Below are 14,797 nucleotides of genomic sequence, written 5' to 3'. Positions count from 1 at the left end.
GTGTGTCAGGTGCTTTCACACTTTATACTATTGGGCTATGTATGCTGCTGATGTCATTGGGTGTGTATGAGCAATTCCAGCTGCAGGGTATCTTAATTATGGGATTTACAGTGAGTACTGCAAGTGTGGGGCCTTTAGTGTGGAGTTATGCTTGCCTGCCTTGATTAATCTGTTGCCCTTTAATTCACTTTTATACCAGGATCCCCTCCTATTATCGGCATGCCTCCACCTGCTGTCTTTCTTGTTTTGTACTTTCCCTACCCAGTCATTTGTTGCAAAATGTGTCTTGTAGCTGATATAATGCAAATCTGCTTTGTTCTACTGTGACACTTTACTGTTTTCTTTGCAGTACAGACTCTCCCCTTTCCTGTTCTGGAGGTAGCTACTTGCAGCCTTGTTAGCTGTTGTCAATGGCCCACTGTAGGTTCCTAGGTGTTAATTAGTCATTTGTACTCCAATTTCCCTGCTGCAGCATTTCCTTATTCTTTTTCTATATCCTTCCTGTTTCAGCTCCGGTGCACGCCGCGCAAACCCATTTACCGAGTTAAGTGCGTTTTAATCTCCGTTCACATGCATACTCGGTTACCTTGTGTGCTCTCAGCTAAGCAAAGCTATAGCCAGTTCAACACACCCCTTTCCTGCAGCTTTGTTTAGCTATGGGACACCGGATAAGCAATGCTCCAATCTGCTTACAGCAAAGGTGACACACCCCTCTTGATGTCATTTCTATCTCAAGGGCACACCTCGGTGTTATAACGCTAAGCTGTGAGGTGCATCCTTACACTAGTGGGGAATCTGTGATTCACTATTACTCCTCTCATTTGCATGGCATTGCCTACTAATTCCTAACTACGACACAAAACACTGTCACAGCCCCTTAGTAACCCTTGCACCATGGTGTGGTGTAACATGCCTGTCATTGACTATTATGGGAAAATCATTATATGTGTTACATTGCAGTTTTATTCTATATTTTTCTATTTTTCTTGAGATCTGTTTTGCACGCCGCTGCCCTGTGCTTAAACTTCGCAATAGTGCGAAAAATGAAATTAAATGTTCTTTTTATATTTTGTACATGTTTTTTATGCTAATGGCTATATATTTAGCCATTGGCATATATTAACGATATAATACATGTGCCTGGCTGGCTGTCATGGCTCTGATTTTATGTTTGCAAAAATGTAAACCGTGTTTTTTTACGGTTTACATTTCTGCATGCTTACACTATGCCTGCACCACTTCCTGGATCTCTAAATACCTTCATTAGCAGGCTACACTGCTGCAACTGGGGTAATTAGTATGCAGGGGCCGTGAGCTGTGCGGGCGTAGCATACGCAGGTAGTGCATGTGGAAACAGCTCATACCTGGATCAATCACCGGCCATATTTGGTGTTGGAACGCCAACGCTACACCTGCACCTGGTGCAAGCTTCATGAATCCCAGGGAATGACATTAGAGAGTTCAGAAATCACAGGAAATACTTTAAAACAACACTGTAGGACAGTCTCACATAAATATAGAAAACATCTAAACTAATCTTACTGTATTTCTATCTGTTTCTAAGAGAAATCACTGTACCTAAATAACTTACTTACAGAGCAAGGCAAAGTGCTGGTGAGCTAATGTGTTCAGGTTCAGACACAAATACAACATGTCATCTCTTTCTCTTGAGAAAGTTCTTAAATTGATAATGCACATTACTGCTGAATTGTTTCAGATTATGTCATTCTTGTTAGTTCTGCTTGAGTTTCCCAGGCTCACAGAACTTAAAATTTAACATTTCTTTGTGAGCTGCAGCGGCCAGGAAGCCACAGCAATAGAAGACACTTTACATGTGAAACCTAGTAATTATCTCTGTCTTAGGACAATAGAAAGAATTTCCAGCTGCAGACATCTTGTCTCCTAGCTTGAGATCACACACACAGTCATAAAATTCTTTACTTATCATGTTTCTTCCAGCAGGGTGCACTGTGGTTACGTTTTTGAAGCTCAACACATAACACAGTTTTCTTACATTTATCAAACAAGCCTGTGGATCATATTAATATTTACAATGTTATAGAATTATTTACAAAATTCGATCTAGCTGGCAGCCTCTCAGTTTATCACAGCCAGTAACGTCAGTAATGCACTGAAGCCCGATCAGGATTTGACGACTGTACCATAAACACTTTGTGTACAGGGTGGCTGCCCCTTCACCCCACTCAGCTATGCATCTGCTGCAAAATTATGAGTTGTGTCATTTTCACATACTACTATGACTTCCAATTGCTGTTACTTAAGAGTACCTATGACTCTCTACTGTTTTGACAATGCTTGAAAATGCTCGACATGCATGTGGGTTGCCTGATGAAATTGTTTGATATTCAAAAAAAAGATGACATGTATGAAACTCTTTCACTATTATAACCTTATTTAGTAACAAAAGTATTCCCTGAAGTGCACATAACATCTAAGCTCAAATATTCTCACTAGAATTAAGATACAAGAACTCACATCATCAACAATGTTAAACAAGTGCCTTTGAATGGCAAGCAGCGTGAGACCATACAGTATTATATTCACTCCAAGGCTGCTCCAACTTGGAGAAATTGCATAAAATAAATAAAAAAATCTGTCCTACTCTTTCTCTGAGTTATCACAACCTTGGAGAAAGAATTCTTTCCACAACTGAGAAGAAAAATAGCACAATGAGAGAAAACACTCAAACGTGAAAGAAGTCACACATCCAAACATCCTGCAGACTTCAAGTGGTTGAAGGAAAACTACATTAACTTTCTACAATTCCTTTTTTTTTTTTTACGTTAAAAGTCAGAAGACAAACTGAATAAAGATCAGGGTTGGTGCCATGGCAGTGGAAGATTTGATTTGCACATGCTGTACCCTAGTAAGATGACAGGGTATATTTTCCTCACCACAGTTTTCATTTCCAGAAGTGGAAGTGCAAGCAGAATGCTCTGATACAGATGACTTTGACTACACTAACAGTCATTGTACCACTGTACCTGTACCTCACCAGAATACATTCAAACCTAACATTTATTGGTGCAGTATGCTTGCACTAGTGCTTGAGATCTTTATATTTTTGATCAACAAAGTATTTTTGATAACGCATCCTGAAAAAAGGTCAGCTGCATTGTCCCAGGGATTCATTAACGGCCACAGAGGCAGTCGTACAGGTAGTGCTTAAAAGGCCCTGCTCCCACTATGTATTGTTTTGGAATTTAGATACATAATGGCCACAATATGGAAATACCTCATTATCAGCTAATTTCCATGCCTACCAATCACCATTAAACACCTCAAAGTCCAGATCAGCACTTCTCATAGTAGTTAACTCTCCCACAAGTATAAGTGCACATTCAAACATGAACACACACACACACACACACACACACACACACACACACACACACACACACACACACACACACACACACACAGACATGTACACGTGAGTGCGTACATTCACTAGAGTCCCCATTCCTTTACCTGAGTTGTCTGCATGTCCCTGATATCACCTTTCCTGCTACTAGGCCATTATGGTAAGTTGCAGTCTTATATCACATGCCATACCTCCGGTGCCTAGTGTCCTCCACCCTTGATCCCTGTAGCAGTTTAAGTACCATTAAGGCACAAGAATAGTATCTCTGGTATCTAGTGTTCCCCCTGGCCCTGGTCCCAGTGCTGTTAAGGTGCAAGTCTTATGATTTAATTCCTGGTGGCTATATATATTGCATACTATGCTCATTAGGCTCATTAGTTTGGGGATGTGTGGCAGTATGACAGCCACATCAACCCACACACACACACGCGCACACACACACACACACACACACACACACACACACACACACACACACACACGTGCACACATGTACACACACACACACACACACACACACACACACACACACACACACACACACACACACACACACACACACACACACACACACAGCTCCCTACCCATCTCGTCACACTCACACACTCATCAATTCATCCATTCACACACACACACACACACACACACACACACACACACACACACACACACACACACACACACTGTACCTTAATGCTAAAATCCATAGTACTTATGCCTTCAGAGATATGCAGCAACAACAGCAACAACAGCAACAACATAAGCATATGAGAGTGAAGATAACGCAGATCCAAAAGACAGCATTATCAGTAGCAGTCATTGTGAAATGCCTACCACAATATGGTAGAAGTGTGTGTGCTATTCTACATAGTCAAACAAGTCAATGAATCACTTGCCATGCTGATGTTTTTATGGAGGAGGCTCTGGAAGGTGAACACATGCCTAATTAGCATAGGCCTCTATCTCAGTCTGCCTCGTTTACATATAGCACAACTTTGGAGACAGCGTAACATAGTGCTGCATGTCTTCATGCTAAAGCGCCATGTTAGGGCTGTCTCTGAATTCGAAAAGGTTACCATGAGGTGTACATGACAGACCAATTGACATAATAGTTAAGGTCTTCACCTCTCATGCACAAAAAACAACATTCAATTCTGATCCCCTTCCAATGTCTGTATGACGTTTGCATGGTCTCCAAGTGTCTCTGTGGGGTTTATCCTACCTCTCAAAAACATGCTGAGTGCTTCCATCTTAAATTCACTCAAGAATGGAGCAGTGTGCAGCATCTCAGACAAAATGGTGTCTTCTGGGGGGAAGGGTTGTATAATCCAAGCACTTTGAGCATCTACTGTGGCCCGCCATATCCTCAAACTAGGAAAACAGGGATCACAGACTGTGTGCTGTGGCAGAGCTAGCCTCTCAATGATGTAAAATATGGCTCTAGATGATCTGGTCATGTTGACTAATGTCACCAGTGGCAAGGGTATTTGCCAGTCATAAGTGAGTTGAGGACCCAGCCTTCTCCAACTTATGCGAGGAGCCCATGCTAATGGTGGGTGAGGTGTATGTGCCCCTGTTGGCCAATGTGTGTCTGCCCTAAAGCCCAGCAGCTTTGTGTCAATAACCTACTGAATGGCCAGTGTCCAGTTGTCCATCTTGGGTTACCTGGGATAGCTCTGCTGAGCAAAAGCTGGACATAAAACAAATACATCTTCCAAACGTACTACGAATTGCCACACAATGTAGTATCACAGACAGGACGCAGCTTTGAAGTGGATGACATGATGGTAAAGAGGAGTCTGGATAGCCTATATATCCAGGAGACAAGGTGGAAGGGCAGTGCAGCAAAGCCACTTGACCTGGGATTCAGAGTCTACTACTCAGAAGAAGGATTGACTAGAAATGGTGTGAGAATTGAGATGAGGGAGAAACTTCAGATGACAGTGAGGGATGTCATTAGAATTAGTGACAGACACATGGCAATCATACTGCAGTGTAATGACAGGGCATTATTCATAATCTCAGCCTATTTCCCACAGCAAGGTTGTGATAGTGAGGAAAAGACTGCATTCATGCAGCAGTTGCAGGACCTACTAGATAAAGCAGAACAACAGGAATTTGTGTTGATAATGGGTGTCCTGAATGCACTTATTGGGACAGAAAGAACATAATATGAGGACTGCATGGGTCCATATGGGTGGTGCAACAGGAATAAAGAAGGAGAGGCCATTCTAGACTCTGTCTGGCAAATGGCTTAAAGGTGTCCAACACATAATTCAGCAAGAGAGATAGTCACAAGATCACATTCAAGGGTGACCAACATGCAACTCCAGTAGACTTCCTCCTAGTAAAGAAAGGACACTGGGGTAGAATCAGTGATTGCAAAGTTATCCCCAGTGAAACAGTCATCCCACAGTATAAATGACTGGTTTTCACAATCAGCTGCAAGCAGTGGTCAGGGAAGGCTCTAAGGTAAACAGAGATCAGGCTGAAGACCTGGAAGTTGGCTGGAAAGAAAGCAAAACAGTTCATGGAATTACTCAGGGCTCTAGTACCTCACAAAGAAGAGGAAATATGTAGAGTTGAAGAAGAATGACAGCACCTCAAAACAGCTTGTGTGAGGAGTACAGAACAGATATGTGGCCAAGCCAAGTATGGAAATAAGGTACATAAGGAAAGCTGTTGGTGGAATGCAGAAGTGAGAGAAAAGATGAACCAAGCTAGGAATTAATACTGGTTGGCTAACAATGAGGATAATAGAGGAGTTGCAATAGCAAAGAACAAGGCATCAGTGACACTCTGACTTCTGGAAAGTGATTCAGTAGGTGGCACAAAGAAACTATATCAGGTTGCAAGGCAAATACAGAAAGATAAAAAAGATAGTTAGGCACACTTCTTAAGAGATGCCAGCAACAACCTGTTCAGCAGTCCACAGGTAATCAAAAGGAGATGGAAGGAGTACATCCAAAGCATCTGAATGAAGAAAACCCCACAGAATCTGTATTGCCCCAGACACAGCCTATGATGAAAGAGGAGGAGGAGGCGGAGACCATCAAAGAAGAAGTAAGAACAGCACTAGGGAAAATGAAGTTAGAAAGAGCAGCAGACTTAGATGAGGTCACAACAGATAATGTTGGATGAGATAGGGGAGAAATGGCTTCTGAGGATACTCATAGCAGTATGGAGAGAAAGTCATATCCCAGAAGACTGAAGAATATGCATTCTAGTGCCAGTGTTCAAAAACAAAGGGGGCATACTATAGAAGTATCAAACTCCTGTCACACTGTGTTTGACTTCTGGAAATGAGTACACAGAGTAGTAAAAAGTAAGATGGGAGATGAGAAGTTAGGATTCAAATCAGGATGCAGAACACTGACCTGATGTTTGCAGTGGGACACATAGCGGAGAAGAAGCTAGAGATAAGGAAAGAGTCCAACTGGCTGTTACTAGACTTGGAGAAAGCATTTGACAAGGTGCCAAGAAAGCTGATTTGGGCAGTCCTGCAGTGGTTCAAAGTCCCAGAAACACTGGTAGAATTAGTGCAGACTGTGTACAAGGACCCAAAGACTCAAGTATAAACAGTGTTTGATCTCAAAGAGGGGTTCCCAGTGAGAGTGGGTATGCATCAGGGTTCAGTCCTGAACCCACTGCTGTTCATACTGGTGATGGACTACATTAACCAACTGGCTGGAGTGGACAGATCAACAAAGTTGCTGTATGCAAACGAAGTGGCATTACAGGCAGACTTTTAGAAAGAACATCAGAAAAGGATAGAGAAATGGAATGTAAAACTGAAGCCACACAGGATGAAACTGAGTATGGATATGACAGACAGTTGTAACGGCAGCAAACTGGGAAATCAGAAGAAGCTGAAAATTGAGATAGAAGGGATGATAGTGGAACAGGTTAAGACTTCAAGTGTCTGGGTGGGCAGTTGAGGAGAAGGGAAGTCTGAATGAGGAGGTTAAGGCTAGAATCAGCGGGGCTGCAACCAACAGGCATAGAGTGTCATGTGTAGTATATAAGAGAAGAATGCCAAATAATTTGAAAAGTAAGGTGTACAAAGCAGTGGTGTGACCAGTACTACTCTATGGTACAGAAACCTGTACAGGAAATGCAGAGCAGTTGAGAAAGCTAGAAGTGCTAGGGATGAAGTTCCTATGCAGGTTGTATGATGCACACTGTGGAACAGATGAAGAAATGAGTACAAATGAGCAGAAGCCAAAGCAGCTCCAATTGCAGAAAAGGTCAAAGAGAACAGATTACAGTGGCTCAGGAACGTGCAGAAAAGCCGGAGGCAATCTAGTGAAAATGATTTGGGACAGACAGGAAGAAGGCAAAAGGAAATGAGGTAATCGAGCAAAAAGGTGGACAGATTGCGTGAGAAAAGACTTGCAACAGTCGGGCATTAGTTTCGAAAAAGGTAGGAGAATGAAATTGAATAGCGAGCGATGGTGACAATTGACACAAAAGCCCAACACCTTGTAGAAAATAGGAAAAAGAGGGGGTGCATGACCGTGAGATGTCCATGAGGTACACACTTCATGGTAACCGTTATGAATTCTCCTCTTTTCCTTGTCAGTCACCTGTTCACATTAGAATAATAATTATATTTTGAAAGTTAAAAAACACACTTTCATGAGAATGAGATCTTATGATGACTATTCATAAATAATAATCACCTGCATCATTAGCTACTTGCTGAAATATACGTTACTTCTAAACTTCTGATAAATGAGCACTTTAACCTGTCCCTTTCTTTATCACATATTGCCTTTTCCCTTGAATTTTCAGGTTTAGGAATTAAATGCCAGGGAATCTGAACTCAGTACATGTGGTCCATCCAATATGATTTTTTTAATGAACAATGTCATATAACATTTTTGTAAACAGTTGAGTACTTTTCTAGATAATTATATGCATAGTTTGAAGAGATAGAACATCAGTTCAAAATATGACAGTATAATTTTGTATCAGTGCCAAAGATGTGGCAGGTTAGTGTAGAAATATAAATAAGGGTAGAAACTCATTGCTGTTTGAGAAAGAAATTTGTGGATCTTATTTAAATATATTTGAATGCCATGTTCAGGGTATCTATGATGAAGTTATTGCAAAGATATAAGTCCTGGTCATTTCGCAAAAAAGTGTACAGTTTTATAAACATAAAAACATCATCTCTGGCAGCCCAGATTGAGTTCATATATTTCAAATAACTCTAGAATGACAGCATGAGAGGATAAAATAATGCAAAGTAAATAACTTCATAACAGTAGACAATTAGTCACAGTCAGTAACTATTTAGAAATTCTGCCAGCTCTGTGAGCAGAGGGATAAAGTCCTGGTTACAGCTTATGAAACCAGAGTCTGACTAGCAGTTTGGCACCTGCAGCAGCTGCCCAGGGTGAGAAGGGGAGTAATGAGGCTTAGGCTGGGGTAGGGGGCAATGGAGAGAGTACATGCAGGGCCATAATGGCTGAGTCAACAGTGGTGATACAGCTGCAGTGCCTGGGTTTGCCAATAAGTGAAACATCACCACATAGATGAGGATGTTTCCCTCATGGCACCACTGTACACTCATAGATGGCATCAGTAGTTTGCATGTCAGTTAGGGATGAAGGTAGGACTTAAAGGGAAGAACCTGGTACAAGCAGGACGTAGGATTCTGCACAGAGGCAGGCTCTATTTCCCACCATGCCTTTTATTTACCCTTCCCATCCTACTCGGCAGATTCACCAGAAACCAGTACCAAGACTGATATTGCCTTTTACTATCCCTTCCCTCCCTCCCATGGGAGGTGAGTGGGTAGTATCAGCTGTGAAAACAAGAACATTTGAATTGTATGCCTAAAAAATAATGGTCAGATGAAGCCCAAGAACAGAAAAAATCTTGATTTTTGCATATGCCTTGATCACCTTTTATATGAATCTAAATTGATCGTACATATACAGTACTTCCAATTATCAAATAAAAGTTAAACTGACCATGCAGTTTCCACCTGATATTATACACAATAGCCCCAGATTATTTTCAACAGACTTTTGGAGTTTTTTGTATGATGGATTATAAGTGACATCAGAAAATACTGCTATGTCTTGTTTAAGTGTTTATACAGCTTCCAGCTGTTATCAGGAAAGAAAAATGTACTGTAAACAAAGCCTAAAATTACCTTAATCTTTTGAAGACCTGTTTCACCCATTCATCCTTGGGATTTGCACAAACCTTTCTTCCTTTTGTTGTATGAAACCTGTAATCATATATTATTTATTAGCAAACTCTTCACACTGAATGAAAATTTGAGTTAAACTGTTGTTTCAAATGAGACTTGAGTCTGGACAGTACAGAGGAATAGTATAGAAGAAATTATATTTAAAATTTTGCAGTTAAAACAATGAATAACTAATCTGAAAAGAATGCAGTGTATATATATATATATATATATATATATATATATATATATATACACACACACACACACACACACACACACACACACACACACACACACACTTGGAACAGAAACAGCAAAAATATAAAAGGCATTATTAAATATGCAACAAGTGCACTTTTTCAAGTAGTCCTTAGGAAGAAGACTACATATTCTGAAGTAAGTTCAATGACCCGTATACCACCTTTTTGAAAACAAAAAATTGAACCAAAATCTTCAAAAATCTAAAAGTCAAAAAAATGTTCAATATAGTGAAAAGTGCAGTGCAAAATATATATTTATTTGAAGATTTAATAGCCTCAACATCTCAGGAAAACTTATAACCCATCCATAACTCTAATGATTAAAAAAAAAAGAAAATCACAATCCTAAGATAAATGAAGCTACAGCTCTAACTCTAAACATATTTACTTGTGTAAAGACCTGCAGCAGTGATGTTCAACCAAATGACACTTCTTGCAATCTAACATTTGCAAAAATGACATTGAACATGTCATTAAATTAGATTTTAACATTTAGACATGCTTGACTAAAATTCTGACAGACTAGTGGCTTACGGAATGAATGTATAGCACCACTCCAGTAACACAGCACAATAATCACAGTAATTTTAGGCAAATCAAATACTTTAAGACATAAGGAGCCTGTTTAAAGTGTCACATTTTAATGAGAACTTAGATAACTAAAAGAGGTTAGTTACAAAACCAATGCCTCGATACAGGGCAGATTCCTGTCCATTGTCAGCATTCCTCAGTACTACACATTTTAAGATGTTTCAATGTGTACATTAACAGGATTTGAATGGGAATGTTGAGCAATGCTTATTCATTTTCAATGAGTAAGTGGGCTGTTCTTACTCCAAAACAGACCATTTTCATCCATGACTGCTAAACCAAGCACAAGAAAAAGGCAAAACAGAAACATAATAATAATGCAATATTTCCAAATCCGGTTTAACAAAAATATATAAATATGCTTTTCAGAATATGGATATTATGATAGAAGACATATAGTTCTGTCTTTGGCCTAAGCATATCACATCACACACAAAGTAATAATCTATAATATATAGTGATGATTCTTTGATTAATGCAATTGTCTTGTTGACTCTGCATAGTTCTTAATACATCTTTTTAAGAAAATGAACACATTTTTTCTTTAATCTGTGAAATGTTAGAATCATTCTGTTTATCTCCATTCCTTCAAAGTAACAATTTTAGTTATTTGTTTGGATTTTATATTTGTGAGTCTAAACATTATGGACTAGAAATATTAAAATACATAAACAACGAAGCATGGCAGCAGATATCTCATACTCAGTAACAGAAGTAGGTAAGTGAGTGCAGTGAAAATGTGGAATCATCTTCTTTGTCTGCTATATTCCCAGCTTCGTCAGCAAGCATTGTGCAATGTCTGCTGTGCCCACTTTATGGTGGGTGTGTGTTTCTACGTCTGTCATGTTTATCAAGCAGATGTTGGTTTGGCACTCTCTTTCTGTCTTTCCCCAGAGTCCCTCTGTATATGGAACTCCCTTTGGGGCCTTCCTCTAGGGGCTACACCTGCAGTGCTATGTAACTGTTTTACTCTAACTGCATAAGTGACCTGCTCTTTCTTGGGCCTTTTTCAGCTACATCCCAGGCAACAATAGTAAAGGTAAATGTAAAATAGCCAGAACATTTGCCTAACAATCAACCAGAGTATTCACAGAGGTGGGAGGAAATCAAAATATCCAGAAAATGAAGATGAAGACATGGGCAGAATACAGTCTCCACACAAATAGCAGCTAGTACACAGCACTGGAACCTGAAGTGATTGGGGTAGACATCTTGCCACTCATCTACCAAGCTGTTTCTTAACCAACTTTCTTCTCCCATGTGCACTAACCTAGTGCTGAGAGTTTTATCCAATTCTGGGTCATCTGGTCAATACTCAGGGTTCACCTCTCTGCACCATGGAGCCAGATTATACTTATATGTTTTATGATGATTGAAGGAAATTAATTCAGCTTATAGTAATGCATTGTGCTTTGTTGATTCATGACCATTTGGTAGTGGTCAAGTGGTACTCACTAGCTTCATCGTGCAAAGGGACGGAGCTCTGACTGTAACCCTAGTCACTTGGGATCATTTAGCAACTCTGACACTGGTGGAGCCAGCCAAAGAGGGATGGAAGAGTGAAATGGTGTGGACTGCTTGACTTCTGCTGGTATCAGAGGGTTTGAATCTGCTCAGAGAGCACATACGCATGGTTCAGTTTCACTGGTAGAGTTTAGGGAAACTAGGAGTGACATTACACTCTCTGGCTGTTGGGAAATATATACCCACCCTTGGAGACAGGTGGAAAAAGTGCTGAAGATGTGAACAGCCAAATCCATGCTGCCTTTATAATTATGCTTCCTTCTCTAATTGATTCTCACTCAGAGAAGGTAGGGCTCCCTGTATTCGTTAAGAAATATCTCAGGACTTATAGCAGAAGGATATGATGACCTGCAGGCACAGAGAAGAAAAATGACATGGGAAATTGTTTTCACTTAAAGGAATGCCAGAGTACTAATTACCTTCAGTTTTTCTTTTGTCATGCCCCCATGTTGATAGTGTATATGCCATTCCATCCATTTATATTAACCTTCTTATAGCACTCTCATTCATTTTATGTCAGTAACTGCTTTTATACTGTGAGAAGAGAGTCTAGGATTTTACTACTTTTTTATACCTTCAACCTTAGCTAGTTTAAATATTTGCTTAGAAAGCACTACAATATATCACTTTGAAATATGGCTCACCTGTCATATAGATACAGAACTTTATAGTAATGTAGGTCTACATCTCTTCAAGTAGATCTCTAGGTCCTAATGTACTGAAAACTCTGAGCTCTGCATGAGTTGTTTGACCCTATTTTGGAAGCCATGACATAATTCAGTCCAGTCTTCCATGCCATGGGCAGGCAGCTCTTCAAAGAATACTGTTGTATGTTCTGTTTATCATTGGCCCCACCCCACTACCACAGACTCCCCTTGCATTGCTTCTGTCTCTTTCACAAGCAAGCAGCTGGTTCATAGATGGGCAGTTGCAGCCATCACCCTTCTCTGTAAGTTGCTCCCATCATCCTGTCCCTCTTAACCATTCTGTTCAGCAGGCACAAACCTTTCCTTCATTCTCTACCAACTAGTTCAACCATTCTAGCCATGGAATCCTCAGTACAAGTTGCTTCTTTCTTTTTTAGGGTCTTGTACTATCCTGTGTGTATCCACTGTGATAGCTCCAACCATTCTCAAATATCAGCACTGCTAATGCATCTCTGCAACAAGCAAGCATGAATCACTGCATCTCTCTTGCCTCACTATCATCTTCCCCACACCCACCGTAATCCAGTTGCTCCTCACTTTGGTAACATCAGTGCAGTGATATTGACATTTGTGTTTCCAGGGAATGAAAGGTCCCTTCTCAAATCCTGATTACCATCAAACCAGAGAGGATTCTGTCCTCAGCCCAGAGAGGCACCCACAGATGAAGCAACAGCATATCCTGCAGAAGGCATTGCAGATGATTCCTGTCTAACAACCACTGGACCATGTCCCTCATTCCTTACTGTTCAGATTTTAACTTCACTTTTGCATGCATACTGATAGCTTATTCCATTTTGATTTTGCTTTTAGTTTTATTAATCCCTTGGGCTAAAAGTCCCTGTTTCTTTCAATAGTTCAGAATTAAGAGCACTGAGTGGGGCTGGGAGGATCCTGCAGCTGATTTTATTTCTTCTCTCTAAAAAGAAAATGTCAGCGGTTAGCGTTGTTGCCTCACAGCAAGAGGTTCTCCGGTTCGATTCTTGGCTGGAGCACCTTCTGTGTGGAGTCTGCATGTCCTCCCCATGGTCGAGTGATGTTTAAAAACATGCAGGTAGTTGCGTGTATGAATTGGTGTGCCTTCTTGTAAGGTTGGACGTCGGGCTGGCACTGAGGCACCGTAAAAATCCACTACCAATCATTAGTGGACCCGGAAGTCCGTTGTGGCGACCCCTGACTGGGAAAAGCCAAAAGACATTAGTTTAGTATTGATAAACAGGAAGAGCCTGTTAACCTGCCAACATTCCTGTGACTGTAGCTTGCCAGCATGAGAAAATCCTTCTATAATTCACTGCTGTGGACTCAATGCTGTCACCAAACTCCAGTGATATCTTGAAAGCTTTTCTCAACCATTAGCGTAGTGCTGTCTCTAACCATCTAATATTTATTTTCATATTTATATTAATAATTGTAAAACTGTGTAAGATATATAAGTTATTGAAACTTTTCTTCTGAAAGCTAACATGATGGGCAACAAGGCTGTACTGGTATTTGACCTCCTTCTAGTGCAACTAATGTCATTTTGTTGCTCATATGCCATTTATTTATTTATATTATCATTTTTATGTTTATCTAAATATCTTAACAATTAAATAGCGTGTACAGATTTTATGAAAGCTCACAGCTAGAAGAATTGTTTTATTGTGATTTACAAAATTGTTTGAAACTCACACTCTAATGAATGCTACCACTATAAATATTTGTTTGTGCTGAATATTTTGTAATTTGCACTTCTTTAGTAACGCTTATGGTTTGAGAAATTTGAACTTTTATTTGAACTGTGATAATATAACCTCATTTTGTCAACAGGCTAAGGATGCAAACGCTGAAGATTTTATTAAAGGGAATGTATTCCTAACTAAAATGTAAAATGCACAGCATACTCCAGAAACCCAAATACTAACACATTTTGCTTGAGGCCTAACCAAAATCCCCTATGAAATGCAATGTCTGTCAGTTTGTAGTTCAGTCTCTAGCTGCCTCACCATAGATGTACAGCCAGTAAACATATGAAATACTGTCTAGGACCCCAAAACTTAGCATTCTTGTGAAGATAACACTAAATTACTCATTACCCTGTCAAAAGAAAAGAGCTTTACCTTCACGGAAAAAAAAATCTAATTTT

At 40.0% G+C, this 14,797-nt stretch overlaps 1 protein-coding gene across 1 annotated transcript in view; it reads right to left on the bottom strand.

The window, feature by feature from the left end:
- LOC122801392 (C-C motif chemokine 20-like) overlaps positions 1 to 14,797 on the bottom strand; it is a 69,135-nt gene that overhangs the window by 28,837 nt on the left and 25,501 nt on the right. The window contains exon 3 of the mRNA XM_044070916.1: positions 9,552 to 9,629. Coding sequence (XP_043926851.1) covers positions 9,552 to 9,629 — 78 coding nt within the window. The remainder of the gene's footprint in view (positions 1 to 9,551; positions 9,630 to 14,797) is intronic.

Source organism: Protopterus annectens, chromosome 4.part1 (assembly GCF_019279795.1).
Source record: "Protopterus annectens isolate FY-2018-M chromosome 4.part1, PAN1.0, whole genome shotgun sequence".
NCBI classification, from domain to species: domain Eukaryota; kingdom Metazoa; phylum Chordata; order Ceratodontiformes; family Protopteridae; genus Protopterus; species Protopterus annectens.
The sequence above is the reverse complement of the archived record's forward strand: the minus strand, read 5'-3'. Positions and strand labels throughout refer to the sequence as shown.